General features: G+C 32.9%; 1 protein-coding gene across 4 annotated transcripts in view; it reads left to right on the top strand.

The window, feature by feature from the left end:
- Positions 1-22,413, top strand: part of LOC121321999 (serine/threonine-protein phosphatase 2B catalytic subunit alpha isoform-like) — a 147,738-nt gene that overhangs the window by 96,852 nt on the left and 28,473 nt on the right. For all 4 annotated transcript variants that reach the window (XM_041261417.1, XM_041261435.1, XM_041261426.1 and 1 more), the window contains exons 3-8: positions 2,885-3,009; positions 3,632-3,743; positions 4,658-4,803; positions 8,048-8,187; positions 10,858-10,935; positions 13,297-13,391. In XM_041261417.1, the coding sequence (XP_041117351.1) occupies positions 2,885-3,009; positions 3,632-3,743; positions 4,658-4,803; positions 8,048-8,187; positions 10,858-10,935; positions 13,297-13,391 (696 nt within the window). The remainder of the gene's footprint in view (positions 1-2,884; positions 3,010-3,631; positions 3,744-4,657; positions 4,804-8,047; positions 8,188-10,857; positions 10,936-13,296; positions 13,392-22,413) is intronic.

Raw genomic sequence — 22,413 nt, forward strand, 5'->3', positions numbered from 1 at the left:
TTAAAACTCAATTTAAAAAGCAAGAGAGATTTAACATTTTAATCAGCATGCCAGATGTGGTTTCATTTGAAGAATGAAAATTATTATGTAGCACATTAGGCAAATTTCACTGTGCTATGAAATGGAAGTTGAGTGGCGCGATAACACAGAGACCTTTAGTGGGCTGGAAATGTAAACACCTCATTTATAGGAGGTATGCTACTAGGCGAGTTCAAAAGGCCACATTGAAGCAACATGTAAAAAGGGGAGCATTTTAACTGCAAGACTACAAGTAGATGTAATTGCATGACATGGCTGATGTATACACAGGCAAGCAGGGGTTCTGTCAAATTAAATATATGCATAAAATAAATGTGTGTTACAGAATTGGATTAAATCATATATATATATATATATATATATATATATATATATATATATATATATATATATTATATATATATATATATATTAAATATATATATATAATATATAAATATATAAGGATATTTAAATTAGATTGAAAAATATAAATTCCTTTCTGGTATACCTGGAATAAAATACCCACTACATAGTTGAAACATGTGAAAAAGGTGCTGATTTGGCATTTCTTACGAGTTTCTTACACCACGGGTCGCTGTGTCTATAATTTGTAAATACACGGTAATGACGTTTTTGCTGTCTCTTTATATTCTTGGGTAATTTAGCCAGTACGTTCTGGATTGTCAAAATGATAGTTTCCCCATGTATCCACTGTACCTTCAGTTTACAGAATTGAATCACTTAACTGTGATTTGAAAGTGTTAACACTTCAATGCTGAATTCATTTAGATGAGGACAGATACTTTCCTTTTCACTGCTACAGCTGCGGCTCAGTCCAACTGGCGCACTTTGTGCATAATCAGTGACATACAGCTTTGCCAAAATGACTAATTGCTTTCCTGCACGAATCGTTTCTGCAGTTGAAATGAAAATGTAGCACATCTTCATTCCAAGGTTTGTTGTAGAAATGAGAACATATTGTGTGTGTGTGTGTGTGAAGGGGGTTGTTTGTTAGAAAACAAAAAATAATGTTGATTTTTTTTTTTTTTTTGCCATTTATTTTGTTTTGTTTTGTTTCTCTCTTGAGCAAATTAAAGGTCTTCAGATACTGCCTCATGGTATGTGCCAAAGCTAGGTAGTTGTCAGGAGCACAGTGGATTATTTAAATACATGGTTGGGTCTTGTAAGCTTCGTTAAAATATTTTGCTTGGCTGCACTGGAGTTGATTTCCACTGTGTTTCAACAGAATAATTAATAGTTTTGGGACCAAACTTTTCAGACAGTTCAGGGTTCTGGAGGTTTCAGAAGTTATTTGCATAAAACACTCAGAGGTTTAAGTGATTTGTGATTGCTTTCATTTTGTAAAAAAGTAAATACTAATCATTTATTTCCAGAATCTTCCATAACTAAGGCCCTGTGAAAATTGTGGAAATTTTCTTTAAAATTCACGGCGGTGTCACGGGTAAAATATTGTATTTCGCGGAATGTGCACTGAACTATTTTATAAATTATGTGTATTAGTTATTATTTTTCTAAACATCTAAGCAAGGACAGCTTTGAGATCTGGTACATCAGATTCATGTTCACCATTTAGGTCTTGCAAATAAATACAATGTGTAAGCCATACTGATCTTTGACAAGCAACCAGACTAAGAATTTCATAATCTCTTGCTTCTGATACTCTGCAGCTTTAGGTAAGTATTCATGTCTTAGCTGGGCTGATGAAGGAATCACTCCACCATTTGTTACATTCAGTCTGAAGAATTTACTTAACTTTTGTTTGTCCAGTTTATCAAGAGGGATATTTGCGCAAACAAACGCCTCCGTCAGGTCAAAATGTAACAAGTTTCATGCTTCACAATTTTCAGTGGACTTTTGGATATGGAAGTCACCGTTTTTTGTTTCTTTGCAAGTAAAGCAGTCGCAGTACTGTTCTGGATTTCTGTCTTTTTTTCGGTGAATACTTGAATCTAAATGCCTGTCAACAGCCGATTCTCGGAAGTGATCTACACTAATGTTGCAGGACGTACAGAAGAGCTTACCTCCATCGCTGTGTAAACTCCTGCTGGATACTGCTTTACATGATCTGCTGCAGACACATTTTTAGCCTTTTTAGAAACATCCATTTTCTTGTTTACAGTGTGCACTATTTTAATTTCCTGCCTAGATTACATATAGTCACATGACAATCACTGCACAGCACTGTGTACTTGGTGAACAGTACACACAGGCACACAGAAGAGCTGTACAGTTTTGTTAATGTGGGTGTTTTTTTTGTATGAAATACAAATAATAATTATGAAATTAATTTATTTGTATTTCTTAAGAACATTGTACAAATCAAGGTATTGGGCTAATTTAACGTTTTCCGCGCAGCCCGTGAAATTGCGATTTACACAGGGCCTTATCCATAGCATTCCAAAACGCTCAGTCATAATTCTAAGGTAAACCCTAAAAGAAACTAAAGCAAACAGACAATGTTTTCGACTAATTCCTGCTTTCAGGTACTGTTTCTTAGAATGTCCAGAATTTTAATTTTGTTAGATAAAAAAACAAAGAATTTAATCTGGTATATCACGTCATGTTTTATGTTGTTAATTTCTACATGTCTTCTGAAGTAGACATTGCACTGTTGCATTTGAATAAATATATTTCTTTATTTGAACCATTTAAAACAAAGTTATTTTTGACTGTTTAATATATTATTATAGAAAATGACACCCTTGTTTTAAAATTAACGGTGATTTAAATCTAATGTGTCTATTTAATGAAACATTTTACAAATTCATTGTCTGAAGTTGGATGACAGAACCCTTGTGGAAGCTTATATTTTTGTTTTGTTTGTTTGTTTTTTCTCTTCTAGTTTGTGGAGATATCCATGGACAGTTCTTTGACTTGATGAAGCTGTTTGAGGTGGGAGGTTCACCAGCCACCACACGATACCTATTTTTAGGCGACTATGTTGACCGAGGCTATTTCAGTATTGATGTAAGTGCAGCTATTTTGTGTTTTGGTTTATAATTTTCAACTACTAATGTAAATATGTTTCAATTTAGTAGCTATCAAAATGTAATAGATGTAATGTACTCTGCTTCATTTTTAAACTATGACTTTGATTAAATTAAAAACACAGAACAGTTTCTTAAAGATCAAGCACTGTTATAATGTTCTTTCTCATTCCCCTTTCTTACAGCATAATACTCCAAATATTTTAGTTATTGTCCTGTTCATTTAAAGTGTGACCATCTTAATATTAAATCATTTTTATACGCAATTTAAGAATATACATCAACATAAATGGATGTGTTTTTTTTGCCAACAACCCTTCCCTCCTCCTCTCTTCACTTCCTAGTTCTTTCCATTCTCTACCTTCTTTGGTATTTGTTTCCTTGGTGTAGTATTTCAATATTAATAGCCATAATTAGACTTTCAGTGCAATGTGGTTGTTTGGTTCCCCATACCAATTGATTGTCCTGTAAGTTACTTTAAATACAATAAGACATATGATTTTAAAAAGCAGTTGAAGTTAAGAATTGTAACCCATATTTGTTCTAAAATATTAGGTGTCGTTTTTAGATGCATTTGTTCCGTTTTTGTTTTTGTATTTCAGTGTGTGCTTTACTTATGGGCTTTGAAAATTCTTTATCCAAAAACACTGTTTTTGCTTCGTGGGAACCATGAATGTAGACATTTAACAGAGTATTTCACATTTAAACAAGAATGTAAGTATGAATTACAGCTGTGTGCATGTGATGTTACTTCACTGGTCACAATAGGGTTGCCACCTGTCCGGAAATTGGCACCTGTGTCCGGGTAGCAGGAATTAACAAGCCCGGATGCCCTAATGTCTGGTTTCACGTAAAACACATAAGAAACACAAGCCTTCCTTTTATATTTGCTTTGATGTATCGTATAACGGAGTAAGTTTGTTGTGGAATTTATTTTGGTTTTATTACCGGCTTTGATTGGATCACCAATAATACTTCCACCAATCAGCATGTGTCATATAGTGAGCGATCCTGCCCACTGACAGACTGGTATGCAGCACTGGACAAGGGAAAGAATGTGGCAGATGTCAAAGTGAATATGAGAATGGCAGTGAGTGAAGAAGCTAATTTGCTTGAGAAAACTAAAAGCAGACAGATTTGACTTGCTTGAAAAATACATGTCTGTATGGTGGGTCTGTTTAAAGACGAAACTCCCTTAACATGATTTTAATATTATCAAATTAAAAAATGCATCAGATGTGAGAAATAAGATATAATGGTACACTATAAATTGACCTCAACTTTAACAGATTACAGATAAGAAAATAATAACAGAGAAAATAACATGAGAAATCCATCACCATATTTTTTCACTTCACAAATTTGTTGAAACTACTGTATGATATACAAATCTGTGGTTTATTTTAAAAGGGAGTTTATCTTAAACACTTTCAGCAATAAGTAACTTTATGGAAAGATTTTCAGAATAGAACGAGCTTGACTGAGCATGTATGGTACTTTCAATGTCTTGAAAATCGTATTATAAAATGTATTAAAATATTACTATGCAAAGAAATAATTCAAAGTCTGTCAATGGCTGAGTTGACACAGCACATCTAACTATACACACGTTTTTTGTGTGTGTAAAGGTAAAATTAAGTATTCAGAGAGAATATACGACTCGTGTATGGACGCATTTGACTGCCTACCCTTGGCTGCCCTGATGAACCAGCAGTTTTTATGTGTACATGGAGGCCTGTCTCCTGAAATCAACACTCTAGATGACATCAGGAAAGTAAGTATGCCCACTTTGTCATTGTCGTACAGTAGACTCACCATTACTAGTTGTACTGAACATGACCTGTACTACTGTACTAACGGCCTTGTCTAGTCTTTGATTCATGTTTTTAAAATATTTAATCAGAAAATCTGTTTAATGTTTTTGATATTTCATCAGAAAATCTGTAATGCCCATTAAACAAAAAAAAGACTGCTGTAAATGTTCTGCACACTTATCATAGAATTAAAATATTGAAGTTCAGTTTCTACAGATACTGTCAGAATGCATTCCATATTGATAGCATAGTTTTGATTATAGGTCAATTGGACTACCTGGGATCAGATTAATAAGAGTCAACTTTAATTATAATTATACTTTGATTTTGCTGCCTTGTCAGTAACAAGCAAAATAATATTGACTACCGTACATAGTTTGTGACCGCATAAGCAGTCTTTCTTGAATGTTTTTATTAGTGTAGTCTATTCTGGTGAAGGAATAAGAAATGTGTAATGTGGTAAATTCAGTAAAGCAATATTTGAATTCTGGTCCCCAGATTTAGCTTGTAAATGTTAAGCTGTAAGCTAGAGCAGCTACCCTGGAGCTAATTATTGCTTTTATGTGGTTTTGCTTATTAAATTTGGTAAATTATATTCAACATTATTTTGCATAATGGAGAAAAATTTCTTGGGAGGCATTTTGGAATGGGAAGCACTAAAATCACAATAATTTGTTTTTATATGTTCCTAAAATAAAATATAGTGTGGCCTATTTTAGTTGATGAAAGGTAACCTGGGTATTGTGGTATTTAGTCCAAACTAAAGGATTCACTTTGGGCTTTAGCTGTCTTGTACAGTATATTATGCTAAGAGGGTCAAAAATTATTTCTTTTGCCAGTAACATTGAATGGCTATTGTATGTAGCAACATCTGAGCAATACATTTGTATTAACATTTCAAGAAACCCTAGCAAAACTGGACTAAAGCAACATTTTAATAAAAAAAAACTAGAACATTCAAAATGGCATTAAAGGATATCCAGCATAATAACGCATTTCTAGTTGAGCTTGCTAAAATCAATGACCAGCAATTAAGGTAGAAAAAAAAACAAACTATAAAGCAATCTAGTACTGAATTACCATAAATTAGTAAGTTATTGAATATCAGTTAACAAAGATGTGTCGAACATAAACATTAAAGGATCACTAAATGTTCCTAATATTTAATTTATAGGATAACCTAGGATGAACTCATTTAAACATTGAAATTTGATGTAATGCTGCTGAAATATGCACACTGAATTGAGGTTGTAACACCTTGGTGTACATAGCTGCACATCTTTAAAAAAAAAAAAAAAAAAAAAAAAAAACGTGTTTTAACAAATGGTTTCTAGAAATAAACTGCTCATCGTAATGCGCACACTCATTCCAGGTGGCATGTTGGAAGATAATCATAGAGAAAATCTGCGAATCACATCCACACACATTGAGTCACAGTGTGGAACCGGCTTGTAAGTTAATTCCACCGCATGTACTGCACTGCGTAACATTTTTCAACGGGGTGGGTGGCACAATATATTGGATAAAAAGTGTTCTACCTGTTTCACAATAGATATGGATATATCAGCCTCTGCAAAGAGGTGGGGCCTGAATTTAGTGAACAAAACAGCAGTTTACCAAACAAAGCCTTCTCATCCAATTGCTGCATATTGTGGTTTTAAATATGTATTAAAAATATTCAAAATGTTCTTTACAAGTTGAAAAACAAATTGTGTAATGCATTCAAATATGGCACATTAATCATTTGATTGCTATGCTTTCTTGTTTTAACTGTTACAATATGTCACATTTGTAAAAAATAAAAATAAAAAGTGAACTCAGTCAACCATTGCTCTCTGACAGTTTTCAGAGAAACTAATGTGGGTTTGTGATTTTAAGATATTAGTAACAAGGAATTAAGGACCTTTCAGTTTCATTAATTTTACTTACAACCGCATATATAATCCCTTTATTAATGCTGTAGTGCTCACAATCCTGTTCTGTTTTTGACCAGACCTTGAAAGGGTTTAACGCTCGTAATTTCGGGAAGTACACAGGCATGTTTAAGCTGCTACCTGCAGCAGTAGGATGGTATTACTCAGGATTATAAGGTGGCAACCTCCTTTACCTAAATGCACATTTTTAAGCCTTCCGCATCTGACAACATTTTTCTTCATAAATATATTCTTCAAAAAAATGTGTTAAAAAATAAATAGAATGATGATAGAAGGCATACTATACAATAAATTTCCACTTCCAATAGCATTTGTAAAATAGTCATGTTATTTACTAAATGCAGCTTGCTATACGCATTTTTGGGTCACTTTTAAAAAGGTTGGTCTGTTACTAATTTAAATTAGAGAGCAGTCAATATAGGAAGCTGTTCAGAAAAGAAGCATTGCAGTCACAGTTAAAAAGTTATAAGTTTACATAATAAACTTCAACAGATAATGCTGCTAATTATTTAAATAGGTTATATTAAAAGTACATGTATGTGATTAATTGTGTAATAATTGGTGCTGAAATTGAACGCAAGTAATTTTAATATTGGCTTTTAACTGCAATTAAATTCAATACTTTCACAAGAATTTCACAAGAAATGTAGCTGGGTCATCATGGAAATGCAAGTAATCCCCACATTTGTACACTAAAATGAGAATATTACTGGATCAGTGTGACTGTTTGTCTGAGCAGAGAATAAAAGTAATATTGCTTTTTTGGTTTTTTGTATCCTCCATTTTGTATGACCAGGAAAAGAGTACAGGCTCACGGCTATGGTACCAAAATGAAGTTGCCATCATTTGCTTAACAAATATGACATGTCAAAATTATAAGCAGTTCTACAACAGGACTTTTGGGATCAGGCTGCATGAAAATTCACATGGAGGAAATTGAGGAAGAATTATTGTACTTCTACTTCTATTTTGAAGTTTTAACTAACATGGTGAATAAATTGCATCTTGTGTAAAATGAATAGTAATCAGTTAAGAGTGGAGACCTCTATTCTTCTAGAAACAAAAGTCATTTATACAGTCTTCCATATGGAAGTCAACCAAGCCCCAAATATTATCTCTTTCTCAAAGTAACTTGTCTATTGTAACTGAACCAGACTTGCAACAAGGAGATTCAGCGTTTTAACTATTACAGTCCATTTACACAAACGTGTATAATATTAAACTAACAGCAAGTATTTTGGTGTTTTGGTTTTGTTTTTATTTCCTGTAGTTAGATAGGTTTAAAGAACCCCCAGCTTATGGCCCGATGTGTGATCTCTTGTGGTCAGACCCATTGGAGGACTTTGGCAATGAAAAGACTCAGGAACACTTCACACACAACACAGTAAGAGGCTGCTCATACTTCTACAGGTAAGTTCATTTTTGTAGCTTGTTGTCTCTGTCCAGCAGTAAACCTAGCCATGGAACATGGAATGAGTAATGTGGGGAGTCTTTATGGCAGTGTGTAAAATGTCGGTTATTGCTTTTACTCCCATGCTTTTAGAACTCTTGACAACTTTATTTGTCATTTGCAACTCCCACCTGAAACTGGCTACTGATTTAATGTTTGCCAACTGGGTACATGTTGCTTTTTATCATACTGAACTGCAAAACATTGAAGTGGCACATACACACTGTGGCGCAGTAGCGTCACAGCCCAGGCAGCGACAATGCTGGCAGTGGTAGGGAACACTGGCAGTGGAAATGTTGTTAGTGGCAACACTGGCAGCCTGAATTCTGCCATCAGCGCGAGGCACTCTGGCAGTGGCGGCACTGGCAGCAGCAATGCTGACCTTAGCGCAAGGCTGGCAACGCTAGCCCATACATCTTCCTCACCAACATTAATTCTACTCAATCTAAATTACCACCCGTGAACACCTATTTTATACACCTTTAGTTGGAGCCTAATTTATCGTGTAATCATTTATTCAATTCTCGGCTCCAACCACACTCCCACTGTTTTGACAGGGAGGAATTTAACCCCTTTTCTGCCAACCCAGTATTCCCTACACACACCCACACTCAGTGAGGCAGTGCTTTCGCACACACTAATAGAAAAAAACATGTTTACTATTCAGTAGCACTCAAAACATTTTAAACATAAGTCTCTTGAAACAATCTATAATAAAATCATAAGTCAAATATATAGTATATTTATGTTGTAATACTTAATATCTTGTCTCCACTACCTTGTTATGGATCAGTTCCTGTAGCTTTAACTGGACACACTGCAGACATCTGAGGCACTTATACACATACACAGCTGAGTTTATTCACATAGGATCAAAGAGAATGTTTAATTTCTGTTAAGTAAAATTAGAATGAAGTCTGCATCATTTAATACCGCCTGCTATGTTTGCCTTTTGCAAAAGCTTTGATCACAGAGACATAGAAGCACATGTCATGAAACTATGTACAATATGCATTTACAGTATATTACAAATACTAAATGTAGTTTTTGCATCACAGCTTTTGAAAGTGGATGTACACATACACAGGTTATTTTATTTTTTAGTCCCCATGGACATCTCCAGCAAAATGTCTTAAAATCCACAAAAACAATAAATAAAAAAATTCTGGAAAGAACTTGTCAAATTCTGCGGCAATGACTTTTCAATGAAGAATAGCGTTAAGGAGAATTAATAAATAAGAAAAAGTAAGTCACAGATAGTTAAGTAAAGTCAGAGGCCGAGTGCCTTCAGTCACACAGAAGTGCAGTAAAACATGTCTTACTGCACCCTGGAGTGGGTTATTGTGTTTATAAAATGGCTCTGTTTATTTGATGAAAAGGAAAATATATATATATATATAATTTTAAACTTTAAATTAGCTTTAATGTAATGTATCCTTCTGCCGAAATAAATAGTTCCTGTACCTTGTTATTAGAAGTTATAAATTTGCTGGCAAAAAGGAAAAGTGCAGTTTAAAAATAATCTTTTTGCCCTATTTAAAATAACTTTTTACGTAAAGTTATAAGTTAAAAGAAAATAATATATATATATATATATATATATATATATATATATATATATATATATATATATATATATATATATATATATATATATATATATATATATATATATATATATATATATATATATACACCACATATTCACAACCATTGTGGCCTATTAGCTCTGTTTACATTAGTGGCTTTACTGATTAAACAGTTCTCTTTTACACTGTGCAACCAATACTGTCCATACTGCCCCCTAGTGTGTGCACAACAATGTGCTTGGGTGTACAATTACAGAACAATGCTTCTTCACAGCTGAATTAGCAATTAGGCTTCTAGTTGCACGTGGTATGCAATTCATTTACTCTGGCTACCTTAGAGAGAGAGAGAAAGAGAGAAAGAGTTTGTTAACATGATAAAATTCCAGGCTACACAACGACTTAATTCCACTGAATGAATGAAAGGTTATAGTATGGAAAAAGTTCAGTCACTTTACTGCATGAATTGCTCACAGAGGGTTTATTTTGGCTTCCACATTCCTGCAATTTATTATTTTCACTTATGTTGGTCCTCAAAAGAAAACCCTGAAAGTAATTTCACAATAGCTGGTATTAATGTGTAGACACAACACAAGTGTGGAGACCTGTTTATTTAAAACATTCGCATGTTGTGTGTGAGGTTTTTTTTTTTTTTTTTGGTAATGATTTTCTGGAAGTTTCCATTGAAGCAAGACAAAAACTATACACACATGCCACTATTAAGAATATGTGCTTTAAGCTTCTTGTAAAAAAAACCTTACAAAATAACCAAATATAGTAACTTTTTTTTTCATTTAATCGTGAAACACTTTGCTGTAGTAAAAACATTCAGTTGTTTCTCTTTTTAAAATGCTACACGGAGCGATGATGTACATGTGTCAAGACTTGTATAGTAAATATCTGTGTGTGTGTGTGTGTGTGTGTGTGTATGTGTATGTATATATATATATATATATATATATATATATATATATATATATATATATATATATATATATATATATATATATATATATATAATTTTTTTTTCTTTCTCTTTTCTAGTTACCCTGCTGTGTGTGATTTCCTACAACATAATAATTTATTATCGGTAATCCGGGCCCATGAAGCACAGGATGCTGGGTAGGTTTTTTGTGATGCTGAGGTATATAAACTTGTATGCTGCAATGGTAAGTGTTGTAGTTATAAACTGTAGGTAGGATTTTCTGTAGGCTTATCTTTTTATTTATTTAGTTTTAAACTGTAGAAGAAACCCACAGTCATGGGTTTTGTAAGCAGACATATCTATGTATTTATTGATTTATTTTAAAAAGTGTAAATTACAACATTGTCACAAGAGCTCATTCAGTGTTTCAGTTTAACTGTAGATATAAGTTTTGTTGGTACCATGAGGCCCAAATTAAATGTAAAACCCATTACAAAAGGAAAGAGTTCAAACTGATGACTGAAGTAAGTATGAAAACAATTCTAGGCCCTTTTGCTAAAGGCAAGGTAGTCTGCGGGGGGCATTATAATTACACTGGACAAGCATACCTTAATTCCTTAGTTTGGGAATCTCACAACACAAAAAAAGTTTTCTCATTAATCTTAAACAGCTCTCCTACTCTCCCTAATGTTGTTAATGTTGCTGTGTATGTGTTTTTGAGGCGAGAACTAGACGCTGTAATGTGATTTTTAATGATATGCCTGTTGAACATGATTTTTTTTTTTTTTTTTATTTGTTAGCTTGGCATCTGTGTTTTATCTTATGGTACACAAAATAAACTACCAAGTAACACGATTTGAAAATTCATACAGGTTATTGTAAATAATATTATATAATAATAATAATATTATTATATTATTATTATTATATTATTATTAATTAATAATAATAATAATATATTAATAATAATAATATAATAATATATAATATTAGAAAACTTAACTGAAGTAGGCAAACAAAGCTGGAAGTGGTGATAAATCAGGCTAGGTATTAAACCAGAACTAAAACTATGGAAACTTTGACTGTGCTTCCATTAACATTTTTTTAACGTCTCACTTTAATTTTCAAAAACATAATGCTGCAAGTATTTCAGTGTGTGTTTGTAACAAATCACTGATTTAAGAGTGTATTATAAAAATTAAACTGCATCCTTACATTTTTTACCTTGATGTTTTCCCCTACCCCCAAACAAAAAAGTAAATAGTGTGACAAGGCAAAAGATACGTTTGATAGGGCTGTCAAATGATTAAAAAAGTTAATCTCATGCTAATCTCATCAGTTAATCTTGGTTTTAATTGCATATTTAATTGATACAATTACTGCATCCATTTCATTTGTTTGTTTTATTACTGATGCTATTATTATTATTATTATTATTATTATTATTATTATTATTATTATTATTATTATTATTATTATTATTATTATTATTATTATTATCATCATTTTATATTTATTTACAATCCAGCATTGTTGTTAAATTGTTTGAACCAACTGTTAAATCACAATGGAATCAGTTTATTACTCACCTTACTGCATTTACAATGATCAGTTTCCGTTACTAGAAACTGATGTTTGTCATTGCCATTTAAGTAATAATAATAATAATAATAATAATAATAATAATAATAATAATAATAATAATAATAATATTAATCATTTTAAATTATTTTATTTTTAACTTGAAATTGCCTAAATAAAACAAAACATTCACAGAGTAACAGTTATATCCACCATAATTGTAAATTCATATTGTTTAAAAATAAATGTGGCTGTTGAAATAAAACAAGCTACAATATTAACAGATCTACAGTCAATAGCTATCCAGCAGCACTGGTTATACTTATAGTACTTAATTTGATTCCTGGGTTTGCAGTTATCCTGAATTTCTAAAAAAAGTACTCTGTTGAAACTGATGGGTTTCATTTGTTGTATTGTTGTCTGTAGCAGAAAAACTTTTAGAACGTGTATTTTAAGAAGTGAAAGCATTTTTAGCATGCAAGGGGTACAGCAGACGAGGTGCACTTCTGTGATTCTGGAACTCACTTTGACAGTAGATACAAGTAACCCTTTCTAGAACCGTCAGAAAATTAATGATTCACAAGTCCTTCAGTTTGAGTGCTTTCCTACATAATGCAGTTCTGAGACTAATTTTACATTCAACAACGACTACACACATTGAATCCTGGCATGCACTAAAATGGTGCCTCAGAAAATTAGTTATGGTGTGCTAAGAGGGACAAGATAGGAGTGTGATTAATGTGTGTTAAAAAAAAAAAAAAAAAAAAAAAAAAAAATCTTCCAGCAAATTAAAGTGTTAATCGCAGAAGCTAACTGCGATTAATTGACAGACCTAATATTTATTAATCATGACAGAAGTAACCACGATCAGGGTTTAGCCCTCCCACTAATTGTTCAATTAGCAACTTCAGGAATTTTTCAGCACTGAAGATTTGTTCTTCTGTTACTGACGCATCCTCCTTTTTTCCTTTTTGCAGTTATCGTATGTACAGGAAGAGCCAAACAACAGGTTTCCCAGCATTAATCACCATTTTTTCAGCACCCAACTATCTAGATGTGTATAATAACAAAGGTAAGAATATGCTGGATTAAAGAATGGGCCTGTCATGTTTTATATTGGAATAATTGTTGCATCTGTACTGTGTGCACAATATATTTTTAGTTAACATAAAAAAGTTGAAATTGAAATATTCAGGTTTTTTACAGTACCATTGGTTTGAAAATTTCTGTTTCATAACTGTGGACTTGCATATAATCTTGTGCGATCCGTTGAAGCGAAACAGACATTTTAAGCTTATAGGATTGTACTGTTTATTCAGTGGTAGCAATGAGCAAATGGAAGCAGGTAAGTTTGGTTGAAGCTTTGAAAAATATTGAAAATCTTTATGTTGATGTCCCAGAGGGAAACAATCAATAAAATCACCAAAATGTCTATTTCTAGTACTGAGGTTGGTGGAGTTTTAAGCACCGACAATACGTTGGTGGCACTGAATGTTAGTACTGCATTATCTGAATTCTGCTGCTCTTTCAGGTTTGAGCACAGTAAGTGCACATTTATACAAGTTTCATCTGTATTTTAGACCTTTTTTCACTGATAATAAAATGAATAATACACACCCTAATCATTAACACATAATTGCCAAGTGTGTTGTTGTTGTTATTATTGTTGTTGTTGTTATTATTATTGTTATTATTACTGTTGCTTTATTTTAACTGCCTGTTTTATCACAACGTGTAAGATAAAATAAAAAGTGTGTTTATACACCTTGCTTGGAGGGGGAGTAATGATTACATTAGTTGTAGTGATTTTGAGAATAATGATTAGAAATGGAACCTGCATAACAGATTTGTGAGCTAATTTTTACCCTAGGTTTATTTGTACCTTTTCTTGTTGTCGTGGACTATTTGGTTGCAGTCAGTGTAGTTGCTGTTCTGTCTTGATGGCAGGGTGCTGTGTTTATTCATTTTTAGAAAGGGAAATAGTGATGTAATTTGATCGCAGTTTTCTAATGTGACCGTGTAGGTGCTGTGAAACTCAAGAAAGAACAAAAATGCAGCTCTCTGATAGCTTGAAACACTTTACAGCATGTTGATGCAGAGTCTTTAGCAGAATGAGGTAGGATGTCAGTGTGGTTCAGTTTAGCTTACTGTGCGAAAGATTTCTGGGGGCACTCCTGTACAGTAGAGTTTCAGGTGTGTAAAAGTTACAGTACCCATACAAAGCGATGGATAACTGTGTTTGAAACAGTGCCATTCTGTATTTTTAAAATCATCTAAACACATGCATACCCAGCATTCAGAGTTTGCATTGAGCTCCAAGCTGTTCAACACTGACTAAGCACTCGTAATCAGTTTACTGGAACTTACTGTAAAAAACTTTGCTAAATCCAATTCAGCTTTTATCAACTTTGCAATTTTTAAAACAACTGCTCTTGTGGAAGAATTATTTAAAGATATTCCGTTCTGTACTTCAAGGTGTCATAGTAATAACACTCAGTCAGCCATGAATTCAAGCTTGCATTCATATAGAAACATGGTAGTCAAATGCTATATGCTATGAATTATGCCAGGTCATCCCATTTCCTGTAGATTTTAGGTTTGAACTAGTACTATGAATTGGAATTTGGACTAGAGATCACAGTTCTTGCTGTTTTCTGCAGTTTCCAGACTGTGAAAAGATCATATCTTTTTAATTATTTTTACTTTCTGATTACCATACATTGTCCCTGATTTTGGTTAACGCAGTTTAAATGTATTTTTCTAGTGACACTGTCTATTTATTTTGGGATCACTAGAATCTTACCAGTTGCTTCGGTGAAACTTGATAAGTACTCTCTGCCTGAGTTGAGTAATATAAAGGCATACCTGTCTTCAAAAAAAAGTCTAGCTGTTATAGCATCTCTGAAATTGATGATCAGGGTTTGATCCTCAGCCACTTCCTCTAGTATAAGGGTGATAATGTACTTTTCCAACTGTTTCTTACACTCAGTCTTGTCATGGAGGTAAAATTGTGTTATAACCCTGCAGCTTTTTCTTCCAACAGGGTTACCTTCTTATATTTGATTGTATTTGCCTGGTATTGGTTAAACATACCTCTGGTGGTATGGATCCAGGAGATTACGGGTCACAAATTGGGCCAGATTTAGATTGCATTGCAAGGCTGTCCATAATTGGAGGAAGTGAATTTAGGGCAATCTTAGCAGTGTTTTCATCTGCTTCTACTGTTTATGAAGAAAAGCAGGGTCTTAACAAATCCATACTCCATGCTATTGCAATTCCCTGCGTTTAGTGCAAGAGAATGTGTACACCACTGCATTATTCATTAAACTACTTTAGCATGAGAAGCTTTCTTGCAGCCCCAATCCATAATAGGAAGACATTGCAGCTTACTAAACTTTGTAGCTCTGAGTTTTTAAAGGGAAGGGATTGCAATTTGAATAACTCAACAGGGATATATAATGTAGTATGTGTGTGTGCATAACACTAATTGGGCCAAAAGTTAAATGATCTGGGTCCAGAACAGTTCACTTTAATACCGTGGGATACATTGAGCTGCTTTTTCTTTTTTTTTTTTTTTTTTACACTGGAGTAACTGTATGGAAGGATTAAAGCAAAACAGACAACATAGGCTTTAAAGATTTTGGTTTGCAAGGGGTTTAGAGTTTAAAGAAGTGAATTATAACCTGAGGCTTACCGCTGTTGAATCATTTGGTACCTGGAGAGTTGTGTTTCAAATTGTGTAAAGCAGAATAGCATCTCTATTGGCAGCTTATGTCTCCTGGTTCATTATATCTCTCTCTATCTATCTATCTATCTATCTATCTATCTATCTATCTATCTATCTATCTATCTATCTATCTATCTATCTATCTATCTATCTATCTATCTATCTATCTATCTATATCTATAGATAGATAGATTGATTTAACTTTCATATTACTTCATAACATTTCCATTCGAGTAGATAATGCAAATTATTTATACCTTCATATGCAGTTATTCAATTGCAGTAAACAAGGGGAATGTGGAAAGCTATATAGCTTTTTTTTTTTTTTTTTTTAAGAGCTGTTGCGTTTAAAGTGCAGCATTGTGTCTTAAAAAAAGGACATTATTTAAAATTCCTGTTTCATTAGAACTAGAAAAATGAGATAATAAAATAATGATGTGTACCATTTTTGTTTTCTGTTACAACAGTTAATACAGGTCTCTATCGATAAGTCTGAAACGCTCCACAGTAAGATATGTAGAATTGTTAAGTTTTGACAAGAAGTCTTTGTCAATGCTATGCAGTTGTAAGCCAGCAGAGAAGCTGTAGTACCACAGTGAGTGCCTCTGTATCTGTAAAATCGATAATGGACTGTGTAACTCGACAACACGGCCTCAACATTCTCCTCTTACTATCGCCCCCAAAATCAATAGGTTTCTAAAGCGCCAATTGTTCTTCCAAATTATAGACTCATGCATATAGAAAGCATCAGACGAGGAAGAAAAGGAGAAGAAGCCTGACTAGGTAGACATTTATAAGTGAAACTGAGGATGAGGATCAATGTATTTGCAATAATCAAATAGCTGCTTCTGGTTACTGAGGGAATATTTACACACACTATTTAAGGCTAATGTTTGCACTGGCAATTGTAACCATACCCGAGCTTACCAGGTGATGCTTTATTTATGCAACATTTTGGATATTAAAGTTTACAGTTCCTTCTGTATGTGTGGCTGGTCCATCACATAATTTCACATTTTGCAGTTTTGTTTGGGTTGTATTTGTGCTGCTGCAAAACCCACCTTGAGCATTGTGTAAAGCACGATCATTTTAGTGCGTGGATTTCCTTGTCTAGGACTCATAGTATTTGTAAAGGCAGCACATAAAGCAAAATAAACTGCAGACCGTAATGTTTTGTAGTTATAATTGCTCCGATACTTTCCTTGTTCCTAAAAGCTAATTACATCATTAAAAATGTATTTGATGGTAGACCTGGGTGCACATCAGAGGCATATTAGCAGTAGAAGACGAAATGCAGTGTTTTTTTTCATGTATTTTTTTCTTCCTAAGTGTTGCCCCTAAGGCTAAACAGTATTTTTGTGGACGTGAGACCTGTGATACTGCAAGAAAATATTCAATTTCAGTATTATGTGTACAGTGACGCCACAGGTTAAAGGTTAGTGAAGCAAGGTCTGTTTCCTGTCAGATTAGAAAATGTTGGATGACTTCAGCACCAGTCAGTGAGTGGAAGTGAAAAGGAGCATGTTTTACACTTCATGTGAGTTTTATATATGTTGTACAGCTTAGCCAAAACAATTAGAACCTCCAGGGATTCTTATCTGAGAAAAAAGGCTGCAGTGGTTGGCCAAAATAACACTGCATCCTCTAAATATGCTTAAAACATGACATTGTAGATATCAAATTCATGCTAGTTGAGGTTTTAAATTACATTTAAGTCAAACACTACATTCTTTAGATTGTTCGTCCTTAAATCTTGTATTTTTTCCTCAGATTTGTAAATGTTGTGAAAATAAATAAATGTATATTTAAATGTGTAAATTCAGATATAATTTATAAATCTAATGACAAGATTTAACATTTTAGCTAAATATTTAACTGGCCAGCTAAATCTCTAAAAAAGATTTAACATCTAGCTAAATATTTAACTGGCCAGCTAAATCTGGAGTTTGTATGCAAATGACCTCCACCCGCTTTGTGCTTTCATGCGATTTGATTGATCCTTGTGATGCTCACATTTGCATATTTCCCGATTTAACATTATACAAGCCAATCAAATTGCGTGAAACCCAAAGCAGGTAGTTAGATATTTAGCTAAATGTTAAATCTTGTTAAGAGATTTAAGATTTAGTTAAATATTTAGCTAAATGTTAAATCTTGTAACTAGATTTATAGATTATATCTGAATGTACACATTTAAATATACATTTATTTATTTTCACAACATTTATAAATCTGGGGAAAAAATACAAGACTTAAGTTAAATCTGGGTGAAAAAAATATTAACACATAGTACCCCATATAATAAACCTTAATAAAATTTGTTTAAAATTTGTTTAAAATGTGCCATTGTTTGCTTCACTGAGTCCTGATATACATTAAATAGGTGTGTAGGTGATGTTACAATGATAAAAAGAAGTAAGATCTTGTAGGTAATGTTTCTCACCAATAGTAGATTATTACACAGAAAACAGACATCTAACAGTATCACAGTACAGTGAAACTCAAAGTACTGGCTGACCCTCAACGGCACTGAAGATCACAAAGGATTTCTGCATTAGTTTAGTTTTCTACTGGAAGCAACTAATCAATTAACATATAGCCAATCACATACTGCTGACATCCCAGACCCAGTAATGGCCAAATAATTTGTATTACTCTAAACTATTTTTATTACCCTATACTAGCCTTATTATAGGAATTAATTATTTTCCTGTAGCTCTCTGAAGCCTCATCTATTATTCTGTATGTATACACATACCAGTTTCACCTACAAGGTGCTTGGTATGCTATAGGACCATTTCATGATCTCATATACAAAACATAACCAGGTAAAGTTTTATGCAGTAAACTAATATTTTATAGTAACAGGACATCTTTAAAAACCAACTAGTTCAGAGTTAAGGGATTGTGTTGTATAAACCTTTAATTATTAAAATAGTTAAACAATTGCTTTCGAAGGCAGCTTAAGCAGTACAGTTCTACTAAATGTAGGGAAGATACTGTACAACAACTACCTATTTTTCCACATAGCTGCTTTATTTTACATTTACAAACTATTGCCATCAAAGGTGCCATTCACCTTAAAACCCATCTCATCTATACAAATGTATTTACTGTAGTATGATGATCACACCATGTAACAAAATATATATATATATATATATATATATATATATATATATATATATATATATATATATATATATATATATATATATATATATATATAATGTATAATGTTCCTGGGTAGTAAGTGTTATTTCCTAATTGCTTATGCCTCAAAAGTATAGAAAATGGCTATTATTCCCCACAAACTTTGCTTTTGTGACCAGGACAGTGATATTTCAAAATATCACTATTTCCAATGGGAAAACGGGCAAATGTGTGTCTTTTCGTTCACATAAAGTCAGAAAAAACTGATAATACTGTAAATACAGTATAATCGTAAATCTCGAAAAACTACTCACTTCTAAATCTTTTGTAGTCATTTTTGTATTATTTTAGTATACATACATGTTAATTTGGATTCATATGTTGTTTTGTTCTGACTTTATGTGAATGAAAAGACACACATTTGCCTGTTTTCCCATTGGAAATAGTGATATTTTAAAATATCACTGTCCTGGTCACAAAAGCAAAGTTTGTGGGGAATAATAGCCATTTTCTATACTTTTGAGGCATAAGCAATTAGGAAATAACACTTACTACCCAGGAACAAAAATTGTGTTACATAGTGTCATCAGTGATCAAGATAATGGGAAGACCCACCAGTACTCATTGAAGCAATACATATTTTAATACTTATTCACATACCAGCCAACTCTACTGATTTTTTTTTATTATTCTTTGCTGAAAAAATACTTTCTTGCCAGATACTACGGTTTTTAATAATAATAATAATAATAATAATAATAATAATAATAATAATAATAATAATAATAATAATATTAAATAAACTCTATTTTAATATCTAAAATATGTCAGGAAATGGGCTTGAAAACAAAAATTAGCAGCATATCAGGCATCACATTTTTTTAGATTGTCTGAACAGATGTCCATTGGCTGTATAGAGCAGTCCTCGGCAAGACTCGCTGTCATATGCTTGCACCTAAAAAAAAAAAAAAAAAAAAAAGAAGTTTTAAAATAAATAAACAACCAACTTTTTAAGTGACTCCCTTCAATGATTTTAGAGCAATGAATGTGATTCAGATTTTTATTAGTCCAGTTTTATAAATTTCTCTGGGATTTGCTGGCCCTTCTGTAATATTGATACACTGCTGCCACATGAATAATTGATAACCCATCACATTCGGCACTGAACATGTCCTGCTACATTTTCCATTGTGAAGCAGAGTTTATTCCAATTCTGACAGGAAAGAAAAAAACATGTTTAAAGAAGGGTGTGTGTGCACATCCATTTGAGCACCTAGCATCCAGCAAACTGGGGTCACCTAGTGTAAAGCATTGGCACTACAAGGTCTAAATGACTCAATGACTTCCAATTTGATTGAACTATTTCATTCTTGCATTTGCGTAATTCATTTAGAAATCATGAACTTATACATAGAATCCAATATTCTTGTGTAGATTTATTTTTTATCTGTTTATCTTCAGGTTTGCACTGATAAGATGTGCCTGAGGTAACCATTGATGTGTTTAAGTTTATTCCACATGAATATTGAATACACATGTTTTTCTCAGAACACATTTCCAAGCTGTAAGGTTCATTTAATTTTATTAATTTCAAGAACTTGTACTGAATTTACACAATAACATTGAGGGTTTGAGTGGTCCAAAATATTTAAATGATGGTGTCATTAAAATGATAAATGTATAATTTGGATTTGTTGTGAGTACGATTAATTTATTGTGGACTGTGGGCCTACAGGGGACCAGCTTTAACACAGCAGTCCTGCATGCAGAGCTGAGAAAGCTGTGAAACCCACGTTTATTGATATTCAAAGTGATTAAAAAGTCAATGTCACCTGTCAATGCGGTGTCTTTTTTTTTTTTTTTTAAGCAATGACAGATGATTGATTATATAAATTAAAATGTTTCTAATGATAATTACCCCAACCTACAGGGCTATGAACACAATGCAGGATCTGTGTGTTGTGTTTAATTTTAACAGCTCCTCTACCTCTTCGCGTTGCAAGGACACCTGAACGCTTCCTATGTAAGCTTTGTCTCTCCAAACCATAATAAACTGATCATTGGTCATCTTGCGTCTTATTAATCCATTCACGTGACTGTTTAGCCAATGTATTTAAACAGCCTAATGTGCTGTTATTTTTTTTCTTTTTTTGTACATGCAAACCTTTTGTACAAGTTCTGCCAGCTGTACAAACCAGATTGTGACAGCTTGTGTGGATATGTAAACATGTGTTAATTAGCAGAGTTTTGAAAGGTGAGACTGCAATGCCAAATGTGCAAGTTATGAGGTAGTCTTTCCAGCCTCTCCCTCACCGTTTTCACAAAATGGGTGGTTGCTTCCGAGCCCTTCATCTAAATCGAGGTTTAATGCTAAACATCGATGTATAATGAGTCAGTTAAGTATTTGATTTTATGTGACCCTGTGTACCTACCAGCCTTTGTGCTTCTCTGATATAGGTTACATTTTATATTTTTACTTAATAGCTGGATTCTAACTGCAAAACCAGCCACTGAGTAATCTGAGTTATGTAAAATGCATGTATTGTGCTACTGAATTATGTATTTCTGACAGGTAATTTAAAGCCACAGAGATGATGCATATCCCCCATTTTATTATGTATAACTTCAGTGCTAATTTTACAGCTATGGCTCAAGGCTTTGCATTAACCTATAGAATTAACTAATTGTTCCATATACTTGATGAAAAACTGACAACAAATGTGAAATCTAACATTAAATACTGTACTACTGTTATGGCTTCCAGTAGACTTTCGCGTTATAATTTTGTAGTTTCTTTGATTACATGATGTTAAATAAAAATCTAAGTTATATATATATATATATATATATATATATATATATATATATATATATATATATATATATATATATATATATATATATATATATATATATATATATTTGTGTGTGTGTTTCTCTTTGCACAGCAGGGGCGGCTGGTTAATGATGTTCGCTTGCTCGCCGTTTGGGTTAGGTTTTTACATGTATGATACATAAAGTGGGTTTGGGTCATGGTAACTTTTTCATGATAATCTCTCATTTTGAAGTGTCAGGGATAAAAATTGCCAGTATACTGTACTGGTATATAATCTACACGGTATAGTCTTTATTGCTGTGTTTTGGTGCATGTACGGGCTATGACTTCACCAAATACAATGGAAATTTCACAAGGACTTAATAAATATTCATCCCT

This window comes from Polyodon spathula, chromosome 1 (assembly GCF_017654505.1).
Source record: "Polyodon spathula isolate WHYD16114869_AA chromosome 1, ASM1765450v1, whole genome shotgun sequence".
NCBI lineage: Eukaryota > Metazoa > Chordata > Actinopteri > Acipenseriformes > Polyodontidae > Polyodon > Polyodon spathula.